The sequence below is a fragment of the Phoenix dactylifera genome, chromosome 10 (genome assembly GCF_009389715.1).
Source record: "Phoenix dactylifera cultivar Barhee BC4 chromosome 10, palm_55x_up_171113_PBpolish2nd_filt_p, whole genome shotgun sequence".
Taxonomy (NCBI): Eukaryota; Viridiplantae; Streptophyta; class Magnoliopsida; order Arecales; family Arecaceae; genus Phoenix; species Phoenix dactylifera.
In genome coordinates this window covers 11,538,492-11,566,184 of record NC_052401.1, presented here as the reverse complement: position 1 = coordinate 11,566,184, position 27,693 = coordinate 11,538,492, and the positions used below count along the sequence as shown (strand labels likewise).

General features: G+C 36.0%; 1 protein-coding gene across 2 annotated transcripts; it reads left to right on the top strand.

The window, feature by feature from the left end:
• The first annotated feature begins 205 nt into the window (after positions 1 to 205).
• Positions 206 to 10,652, top strand: LOC103713912 (poly(A)-specific ribonuclease PARN-like). Of its 2 annotated transcripts, XM_008800962.4 has the most exons (8): positions 206 to 572; positions 7,614 to 7,744; positions 7,827 to 8,006; positions 8,088 to 8,200; positions 8,650 to 8,766; positions 8,854 to 8,968; positions 9,070 to 9,285; positions 9,652 to 10,652. In XM_008800962.4, the coding sequence occupies exons 1-8, from the start codon at positions 265 to 267 to the stop codon at positions 10,299 to 10,301; spliced, it is 1,830 nt and encodes a 609-aa protein (XP_008799184.1). In that variant the 5' UTR covers positions 206 to 264; the 3' UTR covers positions 10,302 to 10,652. The 2 variants fall into 2 exon arrangements, with proteins under 2 accessions (XP_008799184.1, XP_038986940.1); XM_039131012.1 differs by lacking the exon at positions 9,070 to 9,285.
• The last annotated feature ends 17,041 nt before the right edge of the window (positions 10,653 to 27,693 follow it).

Below are 27,693 nucleotides of genomic sequence, written 5' to 3'. Positions count from 1 at the left end.
GCCCGAGCTCGAATTTAAACGAGCTTCATTTTAGGCTCGGGCTTGGGCTCGTTTGACTAACGAGCCGAGCTCGAGCCGAGCTTTTATCGAGCCGAGCCCGGACAGCTCGGCTCGTTAACAGGCCTACGTACCAGTGGCACCTCACCTCAGTTATAAAATATGGGTGAGTTATTATTATTATTATTATTATTATTTATTTCCCTATACGGCCAACATAAACCGGCTTTGCTTGAGGTGGCTGAGTTTGCTGCTCTACGGCGGCAGATGGTTGCGAGCAGCGGGAAGCACCGCTGGGGAGGCGCCGTGAAGCAAATCACCAAATCGAACTTCTCCGCAGCCCTCCAACAGATCAAAGTCCACATCCAGGATGCCGACTTCATCGCCGTCTCCTCCCAGAAGACCGGAGACCTCGCCGCCTCCTCCTCCCACCGCTATCCCTGGCGCCGCATCCTTCCCATCGACATCGCCGAGACCGCTTACCTCAAGGCCAAGCTCGCCGCCGAGACCTTTGAGCTGCTCCAGTTTGCCGTCTGCCCCTTCCGCTTCCAAGGCTCCAAAGTCGTCGCCTTCCCGTAAGGATCTCTCTTCAACTCACCCCTCTTATGTTCTTTCTTTAACCTTGCGGCTATTAATTTTAGTTTCCATAATCGAAAATTAGCATTGCTCGCAATTGGAAATTTGAGGATTTCATGAAAAGTTTCGATCTTTTTGGACACTTCTGACAATGGCATGGGAGTTTCAATTTCCTACTGGATTGCTATGCTACTCAATTAAGATGTTGACATCAGCTTGATTTCTATCCTACTTGATTAGAAAATCATCCAGATTGATAAGGAACATATGAGGGATTTCTTTTTCTCGTTTCTATATGCTTGCTAAAATGTGTGAGAATCACTTAGCTGTTGATCATAGCCTCAGATAAGGCATCTTATGCAATCTGTAAATTTGTGTTGCATACTCGCTTATATATTTTCAATGCAATTATGTAGAACTTAGTATACAACAATATCATATAACGTGAAGTCTAGATCTCTTAGAAGCCCTTCCAGCATACCCCAAGATTTAATTTTTTTATCCTTCGAAACTACTCTTCTCTTGCTCCAAAATTCTTGCTTAATTTCAAGATCTATCCATATTTATCATCTATAAAAACGCCATGATTACCTGAATTTTCCTCTTCACCAGTCTAGAACTCTAGGCATAATCCTGTCTATCCTTCTACTCTAATCTGCTTACTGAGGATCAGATTTTAGCATAAGCATATCATATATTGATTTAATTTTCCTGCTGAATTTCTAATCCTAGAGCTTCTGCTCCTTCCTGCCTCTTTATAACAAAGCTTTTTGGTTGGTGTTTGGTCTCTCTGAGCCCAAGGCAAGAGCCAAAAACATCAGCACAAAGGAAACAATTAGATTGCTCCATATTCTCAATATTGCAGTGCTCCTATGCTACTATTTCATTAGTATAAAAGTTGTTCTAGGTGCATTCCATACGATGTGATATGCAATAGCAAGCATGATTTGGTGCTACATTAGATTGTGCTTTATTGTAATAGTGGTATGGGTAGATGTTGGCATCGGGTTATAACTATGTTATTGGCTTTACATTCTTATTGTTGTTATACAAGGCCTCCGAGTTGAAAGAACAGGAGGCACAATTCAATACCATTTAAGACATGAGCTTAAACAAATCTTTTTCAAACATTATTATTGTACCTTTGGAGGTGAACTAGCTATTGGGACTTAAAAGTATATAAGGTGCTTCAAAAGGAAAAAATGGGTACTACTGAATCTTTTTTGGAGTTCCCTTCTCTGAAATGATTTTCTCTTCTTGCATGTCTTTCCTTAAGTATTTAAAACTTAAGTTTTTTTTCTTTTTTGAAATCATCTTATTGATCCTCCCTTGAAAATTTAGTCCCATTCAGGAAAAAGTAGGAAGCCAACACACAGGCACATAAGCCATTGGGTTTTAGGGAGTGTGAGACCCAGGCCTATATTACTTTTGTTTCTAAAGCTCGGTTTTATGTTGAAAGAAGAAGATATTGAAAATCCGTTGATACTATTGTTGGAGCTCAAGCCGTTGAATCCTTTAAGTGTGGGCAGAACACTTTTGACGTCCAACTCTAACATATATGTGTGCTTCTTTTGTCTCTGCTTAATCAAACAAATTTGTGCCTAAAGGTGGCAATATGTTATGTTGGATAAAGGTCATATCAGTGTCTTGAATGAGCATCACTTGGCCTTTGCTCAAGCCCAATCAAACCCACTTACAAGTTGACCAAGGCTGACTCAAACCCATTGGCAAGTCTGCCTTGTTGACCTAGAGTTGACTAATTTACATGCTTTAAGGCTACATAGATGGGGGTTTATGCTACAGTTTGGGCTTCTCTACTAGTCTGTACTGATAGTTTTTCATAGTTGTCATACTACATTTTGTGCTTTTTATCTAGGTTGTAGAGAGATATTGCTTTTTGAGCCATTTTATAAATATCTTGCAAGGACCCGTGTGGGCATGTGTTTAGCCCCACATGTGTGTGTTAGGGATGTCTTAGATACCTAAGCAGAGCCAAGGAACTCAACTAGTAAACTTTTAGCTAGCCCTTTTTGGGTGAGATCCTAGGTCGTTACTAAAGTGGCGTTGAAGCTTATGTTTTGATCTTTAGAGTTTAACGCAAGAAGATTGTAGGTGGGTAGATAATTAAGTATTATGGGATACATTTTTGTACAATTATTGTATAACTGTATTTTAATATCGTTTGTTACCTCAGTAAATTTAGAAATTTCCTAATGTGTTTGTGTTACTATCTAATGGGTGTAGGTTGGAATGGCACAATTCTGTGTTAGGAGGGTTGCCAACGTTATTGGTGACTCCATGCTAGGAACCTTGGAACTAGCAAGCTAGTGGCACTCACCAATAGGCTAATGACACTCGCAAGTAGGAGGGTATCAATAACCTTACCGGGAACTTGCAGGAAACTAGCAGTAGCCTTTGATGTTCCAATTGATGTAGACCTTACTCAGAGTGGTGCAGGAGTAGTAGCAGCAGTTGTAGTAGCAACAAGATGTTGGGGTTCAGTTGTTAGTGTAGTAGGATCTTTGAGTTCAAGAGGCTGGCTCCACCGCCGTTCAAGGAGACCAGGCCAAGTTTGCTCCTTCCCTCATGGCAACCAAGGAGAATTGAGCCTGGAGATTTGAGGATGGGTGGAGGCCCAAATCAAGCAAGAGGTGATTCCATATTAGTTGGATATTTTGTGGAGTAGCAGCATGCAAGACTCTGTTGCTAGAAAGGGGACAATAAGATATGAAGAACAAGGAGAGTAGTTAGAAGAGGAGACACGGATGAATAGCCTCTCAGGGTGGCTAGAGCTCTTATGGATAGGCTTAAGAGATTGAGGACCTAGCACACTATTGTTAGAGATGAGCAAAGAGGTAGTTAATGATATTCCAAGTTTGGCAAGAACATGCAAATAAGGATTTCCAAGATCACAGACATCTCTTCCAACAGCATCATTATCACACCCACATTGAAAAAGAACATGTGGGTCAAAAGTTTCTAACATTCTGAACAGGTCAAAGTCATTCTCGGAGTCACCAAGATGCTTGCTTGCTCCATCAGCTGCAAATGAGGGCAAAGGCTATTGTGGACTTGCCTAAACCAACTTGGTAGGCCTAAGCGATTCTCTGTAGGTAGCTTAGGAGTCTCTTGAAAGAAAATGGAACTATCTTGTCAAAGAAAAAAGAGAGATTGCCATTTGGCATAATTCTAGAGAAAGCCATATGCAATATGGCCAGCCTAGTTCCATGGTGGCACCATCTTTGAAGTAAGTGGAGCCACGGTATAGGACAACTCTGAAGCGAGGCATTCTCTGTAGACTAATGCTCTAGCCGGTATCCAAACAAGGATGGATTGAAGTGGCTTGAGCTGGCTCACTCCATCTTAGAGAACAAAGGAATACAAGCAAGGATCTTGAAAGCAATCTGGAAGGTGAAGTCTATACACTTATAGCCTTCCCGGTATCAAGCCACATTTTTTGAAGTTCAAAGGTAAATAGAAGCCACCCATGCTCCTCCATCTAATCAATCTTTTCAAAAATATCACAGGAAGTAGGGGAACATGAGTTTCCCACATAAAAACAAGGATTGGAACCCTATGGCTTTAGGGTTGACAACTTTCTTTGCAAAACGTTGATTTTTAAAAGTTTCAACTGAATTTTTGTTATTTTACTAGAAGTTGCTCTTTTCCCTTTAGCCTCATGCATCATCCATTTTCAGCATAACCAGGGAAGGCAATGAATATGGTATGCATGCTCCTCAAGGAACACCTTTACCCAGGATTCTCTTCAAATCACCCAACCCAGGATCCTCTTTGGTGTAATAAATGTCCACATTTGTGCATTTTTTTAGAGGCTTCTTTCATAAAGACCATCATAAGTTCTTCAGAATATGAGTTGGTACGGTAAAATAACGTGCATTAAACATGTGCTTCCTTATGCTACAAAATTAAATGGAATATAGAGCATTACTCTGCAGTGGCTCAGGGTAACAGAATTGAATTATAGAGTAGGAATTGTGGCGTGCAAGAGCATTGTCTATGTAGAATTATTTTGCCTTCTTGATGCAAGCTTCTTTAGTCAGCTCTCATAATTGGTTCTTATCAAGTGCAACACTTGCCCCAACCCTAAGGAACTCACTTAGATACCTTTCAGCTGTCAATAGTAGAATAATTAAAACTAAGAACTGCTCAAATAAATGGTATGAAAGTTTTAGGGAAGGGATAGTTTTGGAATGTTCTAGCTGAACCTATAGATTCTTATATAGAGCAAGGTGGCTGACCCTGATAGCATGTTATAACCTCCAACGTTTCATACACTAGGTAGGACATTTTTAGTCTGCTTTGTCTAATTTGAAAAGATTCGCGTTATTAAGCTTCCATTAGTAGAACTATAACTCCCGATGTCTTTATATAATATGTTTTCTATATGAAAGACTTGTATATGTTTGTTCCTTCATTCCTTGTATGTTTGTGAAACTTTAATGACAATCAGCCATGCAGAACTTGTGCTTTCTCATTCTATATTTGTTGATTACTTTGAGTTCTTTAATTAATAAAAACTATAATTAATGATGTCTTTGTACAAATGCTCCTTTATTGAAGCAGCAAATTTTTAGGCATCTATTCATTGAATGTTCGTGAAATTTAAATGACAATCTGTGATATGCAGCTTGTGTCATCTCTTTAAGTACTAATAAGGTCTAACTATGTACATTCCCTAACAACATAAACCAATAAGGTCTCTGTCTTACCTACCAAATGGCTTTTCTATGTTTCTCATAGTTATTCTATAGTTCAAAGTTGCTTTGGCCAAGAATTTAGTACCAACTAAGAGGGTTGGCATCATATTGAATTCCGGATGTAGGGCATCAGAAAACTTTAAATGCATCTTCTGGATCTTAGTATGATCCTTGAAGCTGACACATATAAATGCAATACAGCTTTTTTGGTCAAGGACCATTATCACAGCAGACAGCACATTATTAGTAAGCATATGTTAAACCTTTTTCTTTCTTTAAGTAATGTCAAACAATTATGCATTTGTTATCTGAGCTCTAAGGTGCTCACTATCATTAACAATATCACATTGAAGCTTGTGGGGACAATCTCCTTCATTATATCATATCTATTATTGATTCGTATATACAAGCAGATTTATATGTTAATGCCAAGCCCAGACTACCCACCCCCTGTTATATTAGTTAAGTTCCAATTGAAGAACTTGTATTTATTTTTACACTTAACATGACACTACCCTCACATCTCTGCTGCCAACTGAGTTTTGCAGATAATTCTTCCCACCAAGGTCCGCCGTACCGGTACCGGTCGGCGTACCGGTGGCCGGCCGGACCGGTACGGTATCGGTCCGGTCCGGTACGTACCGGCTGGTACCGGTCCCGTACCGGCCGGTACGCGGTGGTTTCAAAAACCACAGCGCGCGGCGCTGTGGTTCTATAAAAAAAAAAAAAAATCGTACCGGTGCGAACCGGCCGGTTCGCACCGGTACGAGGTGCGTACCGGCTGGTACGGGCTCCGAACCGGCCGGTACGGGCCCGAACCGGCCGGTACGCACCCGTACCGGCCGGTTCGGATAAAAAACCGGAAAATACCGGTATTTTATCCGTTCCGGTACCGGTCCACGGCCGGACCGGTACGTACCGGCCCGTACCGGCCGGTTCGGACCGGTACGGCATTCCATGCTTCCCACCATCCATATCAAAGTCTACATGCTCCAAAGCAAATGCATATCCTTCAAACTAGAAAACCTTTAATCGCTCGGAGGCATCAAACCTGATACCAATGTGCAAGTATACTTTTCTTTTTTCTTTTAGTTTTTCTTTTCTTTTTTCTTTCAGAGGTGGGTGGAGGGGCTAAAATTTCATAGTAATTTCTGTGGCTTGGAACTGTTCATGCAGAAAAATAATTATTCTGAAAATTATTTTTATGGTTTAATTTTATACTAGGGAAATTGGCTAACTTTTCTTTTCAATTATAATAATATCACTATGCTATCTTTACGTCTTGGGAAGAAAAAATCCAAAAACATTGGGTATATGCTTCGATAGCAAGGCCATAGAGATCTTTATGTAGGTTTTACGCTTAAGCTAAGGCCTAAAACTGCCTCTTCGCATTGCATGCCTTTTATCATAACAATGCCAAATCTTTTTTCAAATTCTTGTTCTTATTCTCATTTCTGTTAAAATCTCTGATTCTTTTTTGAATGTAGTTTCTTTCTGATACTACATCAGTTTCAATCTCATCTTTATTATTACAATTTTTTTATCATTGCTTCCTACCTAAAGATATATTTTTGCTTCACCGTTTTTCTCTATTTATTTCCTACATTCCTTTTACTTGCAAATACATTTTTTTTTCAAAATTTAAGCATTTGGTGATTTAAGTTTTTCCATATCTATCACTTCTTGCTTATTTTCGTCATTGTATTTCAATTTGTGGCTTCCCTCAAAATATTCTCTTTTGTTCTTTTCAATTCTCCATGTTATTGAATCTTTCGTCTCTCTTATGCTAATGCATGTCTGAACTTGTCTGGTCAATTTTATTGATCATTTTGTATGTCATTTTTCCTGGAATTTATGGGTAAGCATAATAGAGTATTTCATATTTATCAAACACTTCATCTTTTTTTTTTTTTGAGGCAAGGGGATTCAGCAGAATTCAAACTCCCAACTTGTCCTATTGATACAAATCTAAGCCTCTGTGACAACATTTGCTATTATTCGTTGATCACTTTAACACTTACTTGTTTGTGCAAGTTACATGATAATTAAACCAGATCTCTGCTTCATAGAAAGAATGCTGCAATGCATCAATAATCATGCATGTGTTCAAATAAGCTTTTCCTATTGTATGCAATTATGCATATAATTTTTGTTGTCCATCTTATCAACTTATGGACGTTTAATTTAGACTTTCCAAGGCTCACACCACAGGCCACCTTGAGGCTTAGTCCTCTTTGTAATCATGATCATTGTCTTTATTTGCATATTTACATTTCACGGCTTGCTCATAACACGTTAGCTATTTAATTTCCTGTTGTACAGGTACAACTTTCATTTGTTCCCTCGAGATGAGCTAAATTTGGGCATGCCTTCTTACAGTTTTTCATGTCAGACTTCATTTCTGGCATCTATGGCTCGAGAAGGTTTTGATTTCAATGTCAGCATTTATGATGGTGAGTAGCATGGGAGTGACCCAATGAACTCTTGGAATTAATGAAGAACTATTAAATTTTCTGTTTTCCATATGTTCGGTAGGTATATCATATTTATCCAGAGCTCAAGAATCCATTGCAAAAGAGAGAACTACTCCTCGTGTCTATTCATCATCTTCCTCTCCAAGTCCATCAGTTGCTGATTCAATTTTTATTGGAAGAATCAAGTCTAGAGTAGAGAACTGGAGGAATGCTTGTAAAGATCCATGCAACATGGCAGATGGTTGGTTTTCAGATATACATGTTCTAAGTTCTTTATAAGATCTTATGGCCTCTTACTGTTGTATTTAGCTGTGGTATATAGGGTCTCTAGCTAAATCCCTGCGGAAACTCATCCTAGGTGGTGAAGTTTATGGTTCAAGGCCCTCCTTGAGCATTGATGTCTGCAGTGATCGTCAAGTTCAGCTGGCTTTGGAGGTATGACTTTGAAATTGTTTGGTCTTATAAAACGAGGATGAGTTCATTATTGGATGTGTTTTTTCTTTCATTTTTCTCTCCATATTGTGATGCCAAGAATATGTGACCAGTTTACTCAAGGTACACTTCATTAGATTTTTATTGTTCTTTCTAGGTTGTCCAGGTAGAGTTTTAGTTTGCACTAACAGAAGAAAAGACTATGTACTCAGGCATGGAATGGCACAAAAATAGAAATTCATATTAGCTTACTTCAGTGGCACCAACATACTGGCATGATGCTAGAGTGTATCTGACAATCAAGTATGTTAGATTCCTGTGTTCTGTTTTCTGGTAGAGCTAGGAAATTCGGCCAAGTTATAAACCTGTATTGTGTATCTGGAGAAAGGTGGTTGCTTCCCACTGATGTAATCTTTACTTAGCTCATTTAAGATTGTTCTCTCTGGATGCAGATGGTAACTCATATTTCTGATGACCTTGTACCTCTAGTTGTTCCGGACAAATCTGGGGGTGCCAAGTCAGTACGGGTGGTGCTGACTAGTTCAGAGGAAGATAAGAATCTTCTCATGGTCAGATCCATATTATAATTGTCTCCATTGTGCATGGACTTAAGAAGTTTCACCTAATTACTTGCTAACTGATTTTTTTAATGTTAGAGTGAGATTCAAAATCTTGAGGAAGAACAGAACCTGAAAGTCCGTGGGTTCCGAGAAGTGATTGATCTGATCTCCAGTTCCAAAAAACCAATTATTGCCTACAATTGTCTACATGGTGATTTTATGCAATAAACTTACTGTTAATAATAATGATAATGATAATCAGAGGTTTGCTTTTATCTGCAATTGATACACTGATGGAATTAATTCTTGCAGATTTTACATTCATTCATTCAAAGTTTATTTCCCCTTTGCAACCAAGCCTGAATGAATTTATGTGCTCTTTGAGGTTGGTCTTCTCTAATATAGTTGATGTCAGCCATCTGTTGAAGGAAATTGGCCCTTTGAGAAAAGCAAGGAACCTACCTGCTGCTCTCAGTTACTTAAAGAGGCAGTTTTTTGTGCCCATAGATGTGGAAATTCCTCAACTTGGTAATGTCTTACATCCTATGGTCACGGTTTTCTTGATAAAATAGCCTAAAGATCTATAGAAAGTAGCTTACTGGACACATTCACCAGATATTGACAGAGCAACCAAGAAAATTTTGTGAATACCATCTTTTGACCCTTTTGAAAACAAAAATTTTCTACATTGACTTTGACCTATTTAATTTTCTTTAACACAAATATTATCTTGACTGACTGGTCTAAAAAATTTCTGAAATGCAGCACATATTGTGGGTGTGATATGCTTGACTATATTATCTTCTAGCCTGTTCCTTTTAATTAATTAGATTCCAAGTAGCTTGTTAATACTTGTCCCCTTTTTTTTTTCTTTTTTTTCTTTTTATGCATCAGCTGATGGAAATAGCAACAACAACCATGGACATAATGTCTTGAAACTAACACGAGTGTTTGCAAAACTCGGCATCTTACTGAAAATAGTTCCTGATTGTCAAACTTCACTTGGACAGCACACGGTGCCAATTGAAGAATATGCAAACATCTTTTATCCCATTTCTAATAGCCTTCAAGAAAGTGAGGCTGATGATGTTGATTTCCATATGGATAATGTGAGGAAAATCAGTACTGATGACTTAGTTTTCATTTGGGGATTTCGTGAGGGAACTTCTGCTGCAGAACTAAAAAACCACCTTCGACAAACCCATTCTGTGTTCTCAGAAGACATTGAATTGCAGTTGGTGGATAAGACGTGTGCAGTTGTGGTTTTTCAGAAGTCAGGTTCTGCAGAGGCTTTACTAAAAGAAATAGGATCCGGAATGACTAATTCTACTGCTCCGTCCAAAATAATCTCAGAAGGGCTGAAAGCAGCAGGCTATGAGGCTTATAAGAAGGTTTGCAGGTTGGGTATGTGGGAGGCTGAATTAGCTGATTCTTTGGATTGTGCATTGTCTGAACCTTCTGGTGATCTCACCATTTCTTCTGGGGAGGATGCCTCCGAGATTTACTGGAGCAGTGAATCGATGATTGATCTGAATGATCTTTAGAAAAAATTTATTTATTTAGTTTTCTCAATTCTAACTGTGGGGGATCCAGGTGAAGGGAGCAAGTCATTAGGATGTAAAAGGGTAGTAAGAGGCAGTAACAGCAGTGCGCTGCAAGTGACCACAAGGTCAAAGAACTAAATACAAGATCTTTCATTTTGGATAATTTCTAATACCAAATCCAGAGATCTATATCATCTGTTAATAGGAAGCTTGTGCTGCCCGATGAACATTTACAATTCCAGTTCACAGGTTATTTATGTTTCGGCAAACTGTTGTACTGGTTGTAATTTTGTGTTGAATTTTCTATTTAATGAATGTCAAATACAAGAATTGATGTTTGTTTTTGAGAAAGCATTAGACTTCCATTTTTCATTTGAATGGAAAACTTCCCACATCCAACAAATTTGAAAGAGAATATAGTGTAGAATATGTGCACCTTTAGTATGCTCCATCCACTTGGGGTTTATCTTGAGCGCTTTCTAGGGTTGGTAATTGATTTGGACTGGCCACAAATGGCTCGTCTGGCTTGTTTCCTGCAGCAGTCAAGTTCAAATTAAATATAAATAAGTTGTGTTTTTTCTGGGGTCTGATTAAACTTGCACTGATATTACTCGTTTGTTGAAGTTTTCAGAAGGATTCTGTCTGTCAATTACTTCTCCAGTTAGTGTTGGTTTGATTTATAAAAATTTTACCACAAAGACATATTGAATGGTCGCCATGTTGGTAAATATTCTTAGAAACAGTGGTTTTACTTATGAAATTTTTTTGCTATGATGCTAAAGACATGTATGAGTGGAGTCAAACTGAGCAATATGTTTAACATGATGTACGTGATTTACTGGAAGAGAAAAAGTAGAAAAGCCTTTATAGATAGATGGTGGTGATCCATCAGTAAATTTCTTTTTTTGAAGTATATTTGATAAGTCCACTTCTCAACTATGCAATATATTTATTTTTTTATTCATGTTAGAAAAAATATTTTGCATAAAATTATTTGGCATATAAAATTAGGAATGGATCTAAGTTAGGGCTTGGAAGAGTTCGTTCAAGCAAGCCCAGCAAAACTGAAATGGGTAGTGGACCGGCTATTAAGAAAACATGGGGTCTAAAGTGGAATTGCTCTCCCACATCATTTAAGAAAAAGAGGGGAAAAAACTGTTAAGGAAAAAACTGTAGCCGGTATAAGTGGTGCAATAGCATATTCAATGAGCCTAATGACATGACATGGCAAGATTAGTCTAGCTTGCAGTCAATGTGGCAACTTAGTTGCACTCTGAATGCTCTAAGGGGGCATTTGATAACCCACATAGGATGGTGATTCTTATCTTGAGGTAATCTGATTCTAGTGATCTAAGATCACCATGTTTGATATATTACGGTCTAGTAATTAATAATCTTTGGGTATCCACATATAATCTGTTTGGTATGTCAAAGAAAAAATCTAAAATTATTGGTCATGTTGCCCAAGGTGACAACCCAAGAGGGGGGGTGAATTGGGTTTTTCTAAATTTTTAGTGCTTTATAAACATCCTTAGTTGAGTGCGGTGAATGCTTTCTTAAATTACTTCAATGAATTAAACTATAGCAAAGATGAAAGATAATGCAAGAATAATCACAAGTGAATCCACAACACAAATACCACAATGTATAGTGGTTCGGTGCACCCGAAGGCACCTACGTCCACTCCCCAAGCGTCCCCTTGAAAATTTTACTATAATCCCTCAGATTACATTAGGATTGTTTTTCGGGCTCACAATCCAAAACCTTTACAATTTGGTTTTCCGGGATCACCAAAAACCTATGTTGGTTTTACGGGCTCACCAACGAACCTTCACAATTGGTTTTACGGGTTCACCAACAACCTACGTTGGTTTTACGGGCTTACCAACAACCTACATTGGTTTTACGGGCTTACCAACAACCTACAATGTTGGTTTTACGGGCTTACCAACAAACCTTACAACAAGAATAAAGAACAATAAACTAAAGCTCCTAAATGAGCAAATAAAACAATTATGAGCTACAAAGAAGAGTTTAGAATATAATTATCCCTTTAATAAGGCTCTTCTCTTCTTTGTCAAGATTGCTTCACTCTTCAAGGGTTGGTGGAGCTCTTAATATCTCTTGGAATCTGCTCAACCACTTTCTTTTGGCTCTTTGAATGAAGCAATTGAACGAAGCTTGCCTTGCTAGGGTTTTCTCTTGAATGCACTTAATATCTTTTCAAAAGCCCACTTCCTCTGATGAATACTCCCTCTTAAATACTTCTCCAACCTCCAAATAGACCTTCCTAACCGCTGGATTGAAGAAACTAGCCGTTTATATCCGTTAGGAGTCCAAAAAGTACTTCTGCACAACTAGCCGTTATGCTTCTGCCCGTGCTTGGGTCGACCCAAACTTTTCTGGGGTCGACCCAAACCACTGCTCATCAGACTTGGGTCAGCTCAAGCTTTTCTTGGGTCAGCCCTCTCAGAAAATATAGAACCTTGTATTTCAGCCTTCCTTCACTTGGGTCGACTCAACTCTTTTTGGGTCGACTCAAGATTCAGTTGGGTCGACTCAAGTTACATTTGGGTCGACCCTCTCAAGGATTCCAGAGAACCAGTTTTTGAATGACACAGCCTTTGGGTCGACTCAAGTTCAGTTTGGGTCGACTCAAGGATAGGGTCGACTCAACTTTTACTTGGGTCGACCCAAGTACTGTTCATCCGTGCCATTTCTGCAGAAGTGTGCCAGATGGTTCTTTGAAGTGCCGGGGTCGACTCCACCAATCTTGGGGTTGACTCTTTCCACTCTTTGCTGCAACTTAGAGTTAGATTCATCCATATAATTAATGAAATATACTCCAAGCAATTTTGAATATATATCATGGTAGTGCTACATACTCTTAACAATGAAAATTACTATCATCTCCTTGAGAGTACGTTTAACTTGAAACTTTGCCAAATTAGAATTTAGAATTCGCTATCCCTTTTCTATTGCAAATTTTATCTCATTATTAATCATGAAAATACATCTTGATCTCATTCTCCTAATGTATCATGAGTGTATCGAGGGTGTGCCATTTATCAATGATGTATCGAGTTAATTTGCATTTCTAATTTGATATGGCCTCAATGGTTGTGTTAATTATCAAAATAACATTATCATCCTCAATCTCCCCCTTTTTGATGATTACAAAACATTAAGTGTAAGCAAATTGGAATTCATATGAAAAGTTAGATTTAACATTCATAAAGTACTTTTGGTTCAAGAGTTTCAAAGTAGTCTTATTTCGAGTTTGTATAAATGAACCAAGAGCTCCCCCTATCCTATCCAAATGGATGCCAAATGAGTTTTAGCTTTGCTCCCCCTTACTCTTGTATTTCATTAAGACAAAATTTTCAAAAGTTTGTGTCAAAGCAAGAGTTTCAAGTCATGTATTGAGGCAAGAAAAATCTCTATGATTATGTGCCAGAATTTAGATTTTCTTTTTGTTACATGTCTCCCCCTTAAGTATATAATATATACCTTTTATATTTTCTCCCCTATACTGTTTTTCTTATAGAATTTGCTTCTAGTTTCTCCCTTATATTTTCTCCCCCTTTTTGTTATCATCAAAAAAAATGAATAACAATGAAATGGATAGGATTGTAATGACAATCACGAAGATCATAACTCAAGAGAAACATTGTCTATGCCAAAAGCACTTTGTTCTAGAGAAGAAATACAAACTACCACAAAGAGCAAATATAAGTCAAAACAAATACAAAGTTTGGAAGATACTTTAAGAACATACTTCATGATAATGCTTTAGAGGTAATCAGCTTTAACATAGTCAACATATTTCAATCTAAGCTGATTTATATTCAATTCAAAACATAAAGCATTATGAGCATATACTCAGATTTTTTTTTTGTTGACAATATCAAAAAGATTGCAAAATAATGAAACATTAAGCACAAGGCAATATTTCATTCAATGTATGTCAAATTATTGCAAGCATATGAATCACGTAACTCAAGGCAATAATGTCAGGACAAGATAATGAGTATAGATCAGAGCCAATTAGGATAGTTTCAAAATTATGATGAGATCACATCAAATTTGATAATGTTAACATTCTTTTAAAGTTCTTTTACCTTTCTTAAAAAAAATAAACCTGAAACAATTTCAGGGGTAACAGATATCATCAAAATCAAGAATGAAAAGTTTGGCTCTAAGAATGAGACATTTAGGATGTGAACCAGAAGTGATCTCTAAATGTAGATTCCAAAGATAGTTTTCAAATCAAGTGTAGATGGATTCTTTTTCAAGTTATTTCAAGGAGTATCAAGAATAATATTCAAAGAAAGCACGAATGAAAATCCAACACCTTTTTTTTAATATATTAAGTATATAGCAACGTGAGAGCAATCTAATTAATTTTCAGAGTATAGTATAAGAGCAGATAAAGATCAAAACTTATATACTTGAGAAACATAAGATTATGTTGAATTCTTAATTCTTAATGACTTCAAAGTTCTTTCATGATATAAAAGTATTGGGGCATGATACCAAAATATGAATTTATGCAATGTAGGATACATAAAATTCAGGGCTTTGAAAGTTCTTTTAAAGCTCTCTTAAAGACTTTCTTTTACTCCTTTAAAGATCATAGCATCAAAATCAATTAAAATAAATTGGCTCAGGATTGAAACACTAAAGTGCAAGCCAATAAGAGCTCATTCGTAGATTCCAAAATAAATTTCCAATACTAAGACAAATGGAATCCTTTTCACTTAGTTTTCAAAACAAGTGATTTACCAATTAAGTATAGATGAAAATCCAACTTTCAAAAGATATTCAATGAAGCACAAAGTCTAACACCAAAATATGCTTAAATTGATATCAGTTTGAAACCAATTTGACATTAAAAGCATGCTAAAAGTCCTTTGCCAAATTTACATAGAGTAATCTTTAATGTGAATTTACACGATTAAGTTCTATATGATCTCTTCCTCTAAAATTTTCTTTCTCCTCCTTAATTAATTATCCCATTTGAGAGTTTAGAGTTTGAAGATAATTTTCAATAAAGAGATTGAGTATTTAAAGCTCCCCCTCAAAGGATGCATTTTCTTTCAAACTTTCTTTCCTTCTATAATATCAAGAATGTAGAGTGATCCAGAATTTTTTTTTAAAATTTATAGCAATCACTCTTTTTTTTTAATCTTTCAAGAATAAATTATATTTTCTCTTAATTTTTTTTGAATATGTATGGAAATATTAATCAGAAAATAATTCTTTTGAAGCTCAAATTTCTTTCAAAAGTAATTACATTTTCTTTCCTATAAGAATTATTGGAGTAAGTTGAAATATTTTAAGCCTTAGGATCATTAACTCTCTTCTTTAAAATAGCTTTTCTTTTTAATGATAGAAGCATTTAATTATGCAGGAGTGTATATTCAAAATATTAATTTCTTAGTTATAGTTTTTCAGCAATGTATATATGAAGCACGATAAATCTTTTTAATATCAAAATAACATCATATGTTTAGAACCATTTGTTTGCAATCAAGATTATTAAAAAATACATCATTTAGACCAATTTTAATAAACTTATAAGATAGAAAATGATATGTTTCAGATGCGTATCGGAGCAAACAATCAAGGCATCAAAATTAATTCTATTTTTCTTAGACCGTAGTTTTCATCCAGGAATCCTATTGAGTTATTCCCCAAAATGATGCAATCATTGAAGCATATAATGAAAGTTACAAAAATGCAATGATAGAAGCATTTTTTAAATTAAGTTTAAGCTTTTATACAAAATTAGATTCTGAATTTTATAAAAAAAATTCAAAGAAGCTTTCAAGATTATAATTTGAGATATGCATCTTCTACGTTGTAGCTCATCTTAAATTAATAAGATTGAAAACACATATTTCAAAAATATTAGAGCACATCCAGAATCTTTGTAATTCATATTGAATTTTGGTACAAATTGGAGGACATTATGTATTAATGTTAGACAAATTAGAATCAATATATTCTGCCTAATTTGCAAATTCGGATTATTCTTTTCTTTTATTTTTCAGATGATATTCATTAAAATAGAAGTATCCTTCTCTTCTCCTTTTGCAAATATATTCAACTTTCAGATTTTAAAGGTGATCATGAACGACAAATCTGAAATTTCTTTCAAAAATACGATTAGATGAGTGTAAGAGAAATTCAAAACATCATTGATGGGCATGGAATGCAAGTGAAAACAGTTTTCATTAGGCTTTGGAACACAAGTTATTTCGAAGTCAAAAGTGAAGCAAAAGCTTGTGTGCAAAGTTAAAGCCTATTTCAAATTTATGAATATCATAAAAGAAAAAAGGAATTGCTATTGGTAGAAATGTGTTTCAAACAAGTTGTTCAAGCATAGAGCATTACAAGTTATATTTAAAGAAGATATTTGTTATCTAAATACATAATTCAAAACATCAAGTCACATGCAAAACATAATATGCATTAAGTCATAACATTATGTATTAAAGTATTAAGAACAATCATGTCAAGGATCAAAATCAATTCTTTTTAAGTAAAACTCCCTCTACTTAAATATAATTCTGCATTGATTTTATCCTTAAGATACGTTTTCAAATGATTGGAATTTTATTTGACTTTTCACAAACTCCTTATACACTTTTATTTATCTTGTCATTCATTCCCTCATTTTTATGAATTTCTTTCTTTAAGCAGTCAATGAACATTTTGATCTTCATTTCTGTTTAGTTTTACTTTTATATGCTCTATAGTGCCGGGTACTACCACTAGCCTCTCCATTGGCACCATCTCTATGATGAGCAATATAGAAATGTCAAATCATTTTCTTTAACAACAAAATATTAACTCCCAACTCTCCCTGTTTAAATATAGTTTTTTATGGATTTTATTCCTTTCAAAAATAAGTTTCACAAATGTACTGAATATATTATGCTTGTTTTGTTTTTACTTAAGATTGGAGTATTTACTTAGTTTTTTATTTTTCTTAAGCAATATTCATTTTCTTTCTTTATTTTATCTCTCTCTCTTTTTGTTATTTTCAAGTAGTTTACATGAAAGAGCATAATAAAGAATTTATCTAATATGATGTATATAAATGTATATCATGCAAACAATATTTTCACTATGCTCAAGGATTTATAGCTTATCACAAGTTATTTTACATCAAAATTTAAAGCATAAACTTGTGTATTTCATGGTTATGCATCACATAGGCAAGAGTATATTTCAATTTAGGCAAACCATGAAACAAATTCCAAAAGCATAAGTTAGTCAAAATATATGTAGACATGATATCAAGAAATTAGTAATTAAAGACTTTAATCATGCCACAATATGACTTTGCTCAACTGATTTATAAGAGAGATATCTGAAATTACCGATTCATTCTGTATTCTTTAAGTCAAATACTTAATAGATTTCTCATGTATAAACTTTTGGCTGAAGAAAGTCCTCTCTCTTGTTTGCATATGAATGTTTATTGTACCTTACGTGGAGGTGTCCTTCAAGTTGAAATCTCTCATTTCTTGCTTATAGATCCTGCATCATTAGTAGAATCTTTTTTCTTTCTTGAAGGCAAGTCATTAGGTTGTCCAAGATACAAGAATATTCATACAACATATTTCATAACTATATGACTTGACATAAGATATGACAATGATTGAATTTGAGTCACTCTACTCAAAAGATTGCCTAAATATAAGCAAGCACAAGTCACTTGAACTAAAGAGATAATTTTATTAAATAAGATGGCTCAAGGACACCCATGTGAGGCAATAAGAAGATTTATCAAAGTCAAACCAATTTCTTGTTTTCAGAAGCAATTTAGCTTAGATTCTATTTGCTTAAGATAATTATCAATAAGATATACCAGTTAAGTTTTAATCAAATTATCTTAAACAGTTGTTTCTATCAAAATTCTAGTTATGATTCGGCTTTCAATACAAATAATCTTGTTTCAGGGAGATAGGCAATTTTCTTTTAGATTAATTAAGATTTTATATTTGACTTATGGGAGATGGTTCAAAGGAATTAATATTCATACTTTTAGAATATTTTTATGCTCAGATTAAATATGACGTGTTAACATTAATCAGTAGAATTTGAGATAATTTTATGTAAGGATATTAATCATTCAATCAAGGATACAATGATTATACTAAATGAAACACTTTAAAGATCAGATTTATTAATCTTAGATTTTTAGAATAGTCTTGAGAATTACTTATAAAGAAAAAAACAATCCGTTGTTATAAAACTTTTTAGTAGAATTTCCATTATGATCACGACACATTAATCATTTATGATTAAAACATATGATGCATACATGCGACTTATAGAGTAAATCATAATATATTTCAAATAATCACATAAGGAATGAGTGATATAATGATAAATTATACTCATACCTTCATAAATAATGAAATAAGATTTCAAAAGTATTATGCTCAATAAAGTTTTAGCATGAAATGAACATCAAACATTTATACTAGAGAGGGAATTTAGATTTTTAAAATACTTAAAGGAGAAGGTTATACATATTCATTCGTTGTTTTCTTATCATCATGCAGGCACTAGAAAATTTCATGCTAAAATCGTTGAGATAAAATTTATCATACATTTAAGGCATTTTGTAAATATCCAACATCATAATTGAATTTACAAAAATTAAGCATATCAAGATAATTTAAATTACATTCATGAATGATAAAATAAAATTCATTTGTAAGTCACGTGTCATGGCACCCAATTAAGAGTTTTACATGAGTTTCAAGGGCTGCTTTGATTCATCTACAAGATAATTTTAGTTCTTTAATTTAGGTACCCAAGCCTTTTTGAGTCCTTGCATGTTGGCAATAATTATTCCTTTTGGAACCCATATTTTTTTAATTACCATTTTGTCCATTAGTTTGCAGGTTTTAGGATTACAAGTAATATACTTCTGCATACTCTTGTTAAATTTAAACAACATAGATTTAGCAAAAACAGATAATGAATTTTCAGTTTTCTATTTCTGTTTATTAGTTTCACCAGATTTGTGAAAAACTGTTTTATAATGAATAGTGGAGGATTTAAGAAATATATTCTTAAAAGATTTTTGGGTGTACCAAGGTTGATATCTCAATCCAGCTTTGTCATATACAGCTCTTGAATTTTCTATCATTAAATTCAGTTTTTCAGAGCTGAGAGTGAATCTTTCAACAATAGGTTTCAAATTATCAACTTCTTTAGTTAATTCTTCATTATCTTCTGAAAGCAATTCATTGTTTTTCTTAAGTTTATCATGGCTTTCAGTGAGAAGTTGATTTCTCTGATTTAGTTCTTTATTTTCTTTAATTAAGATTTCAATTTTATTAATCAGTTTTAGTTTTTCATCTATTAGGATTTGATTTTCATTCTTCAAGTTCTTGTTCCTACAAATAAGTTTCTTATGTTCTAAATACAAATCAGAAAAGGCATCATGAAGTTCATCAAATGTAAAATCATTTTTAGTTTTAGCATGTACCTCATATATCTCATCTTCATGTGCCATTAAGCATGAATTTGCAATATGATGCTGCTCTTCTTCTACACATGATGTTTCAGATTTGTTAGTGCATTCATATTTAACTTCAAGTATATTCCATATTTTCTTAGCAGTTGTGCAAAAAGATATGCAATTAAGTTCACTATCATCTAATGCACAAAATAGCACATTCATGGCTTTTGCATTTTGCTGAGCCATTTTTTTATCATGATTAGTGCTTGTGTGTGGTCCATTGAGTATGATACTCCATAAATCATAGTCATGTGCTTGAATAAAAATGCGCATGCGTGCTTTTCAATATGTATAGTTTATGCCATTAAAAAGTGGAGGTCTATCAATTAATTGTCCCTCTCCTAGAAAACTATCCATTTGAGTTGTCATGATCTTTGGCTCTTGATCTTGAGATCAATAATTAATATTAGAGCACCTGCTTTGATACCACTTGTTGCCCAAGGTGACAACCCAAGAGGGGGGATGAATTGGGTTTTTCTAAATTTTTAGTGCTTTATAAACATCCTTAGTTGAGTGCGGTAAATGCTTTCTTAAATTACTTCAATGAATTAAACTATAGCAAAGATGAAAGATAATGCAAGAATAATCACAAGTGAATCCACAACACAAACACCACAATATATAGTGGTTCGGTCACCCCAAGGCACCTACGTCCACTCCCCAAGCGTCCCCTTGGAAATTTTACTATAATCCCTCAGATTACAGTAGGATTGTTTTTCGGGCTCACAATCCAAAACCTTTACAATTTGGTTTTTCGGGATCACCAAAAACCTATGTTGGTTTTACGGGCTCACCAATGAACCTTCACAATTGGTTTTACGAGTTCACCAACAACCTACGTTGGTTTTACGGGCTTACCAACAATCTAAGTTGGTTTTACGGGCTTACCAACAACCTACGTTGGTTTTACGGGCTTACCAATAACCTACAATGTTGGTTTTACGGGCTTACCAACAAACCTTACAACAAGAATAAAGAACAATAAACTAAAGCTCATAAATGAGTAAATAAAACAATTATGAGCTACAAAGAAGAATTTAGAATATAATTATCCCTTTAATAAGGCTCTTCTCTTCTTTGTCAGATTGCTTCACTCTTCAAGGATTGGTGGAGCTCTTAATGTCTCTTGGAATCTGCTCAACCACTTTCTTTTGGCTCTTTGAATGAAGCAATTGAATGAAGCTTGCCTTGCTAGGGTTTTCTCTTGAATGCACTTAATATCTTTTCAAAAGCCCACTTCCTCTGATGAATACTCCCTCTTAAATACTTCTCCAACCTCCAAATAGACCTTCCTAACCGTTGGATTGAAGAAACTAGCCGTTTATAGCCGTTGGGAGTCCAAAAAGTACTTCTGCACAACTAGCCGTTATGCTTCTGCCCGTGCTTGGGTCGACCCAAACTTTTCTGGGGTCGACCCAAACCACTGCTCATCAGACTTGGGTCAGCTCAAGCTTTTCTTGGGTCGGCCCTCTCAGAAAATATAGAACCTTGTATTTCAGCCTTCCTTCACTTGGGTCGACTCAACTCTTTTTGGGTCGACTCAAGATTCAGTTGGGTCGACTCAAGTTACATTTGGGTCGACCCTCTCAGGGATTCCAGAGAACCAGTTTTTGAATGACACAGCCTTTGGGTCGACTCAAGTTCAGTTTGGGTCGACTCAAGGATAGGGTCGACTCAACTTTTACTTGGGTCGACCCAAGTACTGTTCATCCGTGCCATTTCTGCAGAAGTGTGCCAGATGGTTCTTTGAAGTGCCGGGGTCGACTCCACCAATCTTGGGGTTGACTCTTTCCACTCTTTGCTGCAACTTAGAGTTAGATTCATCCATATAATTAATGAAATATACTCCAAGCAATTTTGAATATATATCATGGTAGTGCTACATACTCTTAACAATGAAAATTACTATCATCTCCTTGAGAGTACGTTTAACTTGAAACTTTGTCGAATTAGAATTTAGAATTCACTATCCCTTTTCTATTGCAAATTTTATCGCATTATTAATCATGAAAATACATCTTGATCTCATTCTCCTAATGTATCATGAGTGTATCGAGGGTGTGCCATTATCAATGATGTATCGAGTTAATTTGCATTTCTAATTTGATATGGCCTCAATCGTTGTGTTAATCATCAAAATAACATTATCATCCTCAGGTCATATAATACCAAAGTCTTAGGAGGTTTTTTTATGTATTCTTAGTTCTCATGAATTAATTTATAAGTAAATATACTAATTCTTATAGTAGTTGTATTCGAATAAATAAAGCAATTAAGCAAATCACAACTTTGCAATGTAGAGTCATCATCAGCTCATTTCAACCATCTATTATGTTGCTTGTATTTTCAAAGTGAGAAGCAAATAAGTCAAGATAAATCAATGATGATATGTAAATAGAAGCCAAATATTTTTCTAAGTAATTCTTGCTATAAATTCAAAGCATACTTCTCCTTTAGGTACATAGGTTTCTTGTTATTCTATTGTCAGTAAATGAATGAGAAAGAAAATCCCACCAAAAAAAGGGAATGGAAGAAACAACATTTCATATTGGGTAGAGGAAAAATATTTTGATTGATTATATATCATACACAAATATGACGGTGTAGATTGAATTAAGGCACCATTGCTCTTTCTTTTTCTTGAAGCTATTCTCTATCCTTTTTTTTGGGTCGGGGGTGGAGGGCGCCATGGGAATCAGTGAAGTCAAAGAAAATCAACCCCTCAGAGCTTATACTCTTTGATATTACTAGCCTTTTTGGCCAACCAGTCTGCTACTCCATTACCCTCAATTAATATATGGCTAACCTAAATATTAACAACTTGCCATTTCAAATAGATGATAAGGGTAAATCCAACATCTAGTGCACAAACATAGCTCTAAAAAATTTGTGCTCAAAGAATTCTGATCAAACATCGACAGATCTATAAGACAAAGTTATAGAAAAAATCTATGCATCTTAGATCTTATATATAAAAAAAAAATCTATGCATCTCATATATATAAACAAATCTATATGACAGAAAAATATAATTTTCTGCATAAATATCAATGTTCAGGAAAACAAGAGAGACTCAATCAACTATAAGAAATCAAAAGATCAAAAAATAAAGAAATCAATACCTTACGAAATCAAGAAATTACTATAGCCAAAAAAAAGGAAAGAGAAAGGAAACAAGATGGCAACCCAAATCCCTCGTACATGCTCTTTCTTGGATTTCAGGATAACAAACATTATCTAGAATTTTTCTTAGATTCGAACCCATAGCTGATGATAGAACTAGAATAGATATTTTTTGTTTCCTACTCACGCGGGGTCCCTTACTCTGGCGCTTGGTCTATTGGTTGACCTTTTCAGCCGCTGACTTGCCTTTGCTGCCCTCCTATAGCTTACGCTCATACGTTATTTCGTCTTAATAAGATAACAATAACGTAACAAGTGAGTATTGAAAGAAATGATTTTTTGTTGGGGTTTTCTTTGAGTCACTGCACTTTCCTGGGTGGTACTTTCCTAAAAATTTTCATATGAGATCCACAAGAATTTGGCCAATATCTGACTTCTAGATTGAAGGGTAAAATTATTGCAAAATTTTATCCTAAGATTTCCGCATTGGGGTGATCTTGGATGCCCATCCTCAAGGATGGGTTTCTCATCACCGAGTTGGGTGGTAATTTGAGAAGTGGGAGTGATATGGGATCACTGCAATGTAGGATACTACGATCACTAGGGTGCACCCAAACATAGTGATCTCATCATCTTTACGTAGATCACCCTTGATCTTAGGTGGATCACCCCATATCAAACACCCCCTAAGGTCATTAGATCAAGATCATCCTTACCAACCCAAAGGCCCGGATGAATAGACCAGAAACAACCAATCTCCAAGATCATACGTCACCCAACGTAAAGCCCTACAACTCAAGTGGACATTCCCTTAGCTCGGCATCCATCGCAAGCTAACTTGAATCTTCTCACATCAACTGACAATTTTCCCACCCTGCATGGCAGGGCATCCCCTACATCACCTAGGAGTGAAGATTTTCATAATTACATCTAATTACACTAAATCTTTTAAGTGGTTACAGTGTAATTCTAAACGATCATAATATAATTTCAGATTGTTAAGATATGATTTATAGAAAATTCAGGATCCTTGTATCTATAAACAAGCCATGAACCCCTGCAAGAGAGGAATCACTAAAACACAATTGGAATGATACTCTATCTCTCTGATTTCTCCATCGTTCCCACATAAAAACTCTCTCTAACTTAAATATTGGAAGGCCTGGCTGGAGCCAATTTAGTGAGTCTTCTAGCCCCTTTGTTGTCTTGCAGATCCATGGAGATAACTTGTGTCATCAATCCGAGGATCGGCAGTAATATATTGGCATCTTTTGTAGGAAGAAGATGATATATGTCATGAGGCTCAAAAGGAATAGCCATCGAGTTTTCACCCAGCTAACTCTGACGTCTCCTTACATATCCTTTAGAGGCCTCAATAGCCTCCATAAACTCTAGAAGTTGTTAGCGTCAAGAAGGTCAACTTGCTCGTGTAATAGGTGTAGGTTCTCACAACAATGATGCAAAACCGGCAAGAGTAGCCACCAACCCCCTAGCTAATCAACCGAACCACTAGGATGGCCTAGTCCAAAACAATAACCATCCTCTATCGGGTTACCCTCGCATGCGTTGCGACGATCGCAGCGAAAAAACACGCGCGGGGTCGTTCATCTCATGAACGTCTCTAGGAACGTAGATTTCAAAAATTCGGAGTTCTCTAACTCAGAAGATTATAAAATTTAAAGGATAGATTAAAATTAATTACCTGATTAATTTTTAGATCTACAAAAATAATTGTAAAGATTAAATCTTTATCTTTGAGCGGGTAGATCTTCACCGCTATCTGATGACCGTGAAAATTGGGTTCGTTTGAAGCCGCACAAGCGTCCGGCCTCTACGGGTATCCACACGAATATCTGGATCAATCAAGGTCATGATCTCACCGGGGTGCTAGCTCCCTTGCAGAGATCCCTCTTTGATGGTTGGAACTCCTCCAAGCAATCAACTCTTGATTGCTTCCAAGAGAAGGAAGAAGGAGAAGGAGAAACACTTTCTCCTTTTCTTTACCATGGAAGAATAAGGAGGGAAGAGAGGAACACCTGCCTATCTATGTTTTCTTCCATGTGGCTGATGAAGAGGAGGAAGAAGGAGAACCATGCTCGCTGCCCCTTTCCTTTGCCTTTGCGGATGGAAGAAGGAAGAGAGGGAGAGATGGCCTCCATGATGAAAAGAAGAGTCTTTTTCCCAAGAGGGGCTGGCCCCCTTTTTATTCTTTTTCATCTTGATGCCCTAGGCGTGGCCTCCTCCTTAAAATTAGGAGGAGCCACGCCCCAGCCGGGTCTCGCGTCCTGGACACTCGGGACGCGCGTCTCGGCCATCCGGGACGTGGATCCCGGGAGCACGCCCCACTTGATCAAATCAAGTGGGGCGTGGGGCCTCCTTTGATTGGATGCTGAAATCCTCCTCTAAAGAGGATTAGGTGAATCCAATCCTTATCCATATTAGTCCTAATCTAATTAGGATCCAGTTGGATCATGACTCAATTGAACTCTTCAATTCTAATCTAATTAGGAGTCATCTTTATCTATTAGACCAATAATTAATTAGGACTCATACAATTTTAGTCCTAATCCAATTAGGACTTTAGGAATCCTACCCCAAGTAGGACTCTAATAATTTGAATTCCTAATTAAATTAGAACTTTAGGTGTCCTACTCCAAGTAGGACTCTTGAACCTTATCATATAAGATTGAGCCCAATTAATTAAGTCCAATTGATTCAATCAAATTGCAATCTAATTACAATTAATTCCTTCTTCAACTCACTAACTCTTAGTGGGTTAAATTAATTATCAATCAAATTGACAATTACAAACTATTGTGATTCGAAATCACAATCCAACCATTAGATCAATCAGATCCTCTATTGTGTGTGACCCCATAGGTTCTATTCTGTCTGGTAGTGAGATATATTGTGATCCCTATCATAATATCATTGAAACTTCTTTCAATGGCTTGGAACAATTCCAACTCTTCTCATTCGGATTTACTGATCATCAAGTGAATGCTTCTGAGTCTCACAATCCACCAGTGACACCTAACAGCATGTAGTGGCAACCCAGCAGAATGGAATAGATGAACCTCTAGGTGCAGTTAGCATATGATATAGTCCCTCTATCGTGGATCCCGACAGGATGGAGGCCATGGATAACTCGTCAAATCCCATCATCTGTCATATGTAAAATTTATTCGACTTCAGTTCGAGATTGAAAAACTCTTTTTCTAAAAACTACCTTGGTCAAGGATTTACGAACTCAGTCTCATAAATCACATAGGATCTCTCCTAATCTATCAAGGTCGATAGATTCCATCTAGATGCACCCCTACTCCTACATGAACCTACTGCAGTCAATCTGCACCACAAGGATCCAAATGGATAGGGCCCATATTTATGTGCTCGTCAAACTACAGCAACCTCACTGTGAATAGCCGAGGCATCGCAGGTCAAAGGACTAGTTATACAACTGCAGCATTAAGTAAGTCACTGACGAGTGGATAGACATTCAAGTGACTACTTGCTTTGGTCACGCTCAGTACCCTTGTTCTCTAACAAACACTTGCACAATCACTCTAGTGTCCCCACACTATGGACTCAAGACTCATCCATCTGACTAATTGATCTGTGCACTAATCTCAGCAGATCGATCACCGTTCCTCGTGATGGATCCATTGATCAGGAGCAATTCAAGAATTAATCACCAATGACACATACTTCAAATTCTCAACTCTTGAGAATATGTGTCATCATCTTATTAATTTTTTTGATGATTTATGGACACATAAGAGTATGAATGAAAAGAATGCCCATCCTAATAAATTCATTATTAGGTCAAGTATAAATTTATGTTCCAGAACAAATAATGCGTCAGCCAAATTGGCTTCTAGGGCATACTTCTAACAATCTCCCACTTGCACTAAAGCCAATCAGCCATAAATCTAAACCCCATCTTCTCAAGATGTGCTTCAATTTTCTGCTGACTTAGCTGCTTAGTGAATGGGTCCACCACATTTCTTGTGAGGTCTACTCTCTATACCTTTACTTATTTCTTTTCGAGGTAGTCGCGTATCAGGTTAAACCGCCGCTCTATGTGCTTAGACTTCTGGTGAGACCTTGGCGCCTTAGCAAGTGCTATGTGCCATTGTTATCGCAGTATACTGTTATGGTATATGATGACATTACACCTAATTCTGCAATAAAATTCTTGATCCAGAAGGTTTCCACTACACCCTTAGAGGTGGTGATATATTTAGTTTCCAAGGTAGAATCTGTAATGATAGTTGTTTGGAACTTTTCCAAATTACCGAACCACCATTGCACATATTCTGATGTAGACTTTCTATCATCAATATGTATGTATCTTTCTACCTTTAACTCTAATCTTCTTCTAAAGACTAAGAACATGTCCTTAGTTCTTCTCAAGTACTTAAGACTGTTCTTCACAGCTATCCAGTGCTCGTGGCCTGAATTTGACGGATATATGCTCGTGACACTCACAGCATGTGCTATATCAAGTCGTGTACATAGCATGGTATATATGAGGTTCCCTATAGTCGAAGCATAAGGGATCTTACTCATCTGCTGAATCTCTTCAGATGTGTTGGGGCACATCTTCTTGGAGAGATTTATCCCATGCCTAAGGGGTAATAATTAGCCTTTTAGAGGTTTCCATGCCGAACCTCTTTAGCACTTTCTTTATGTACATATTCTGTGATAGGACAAGCA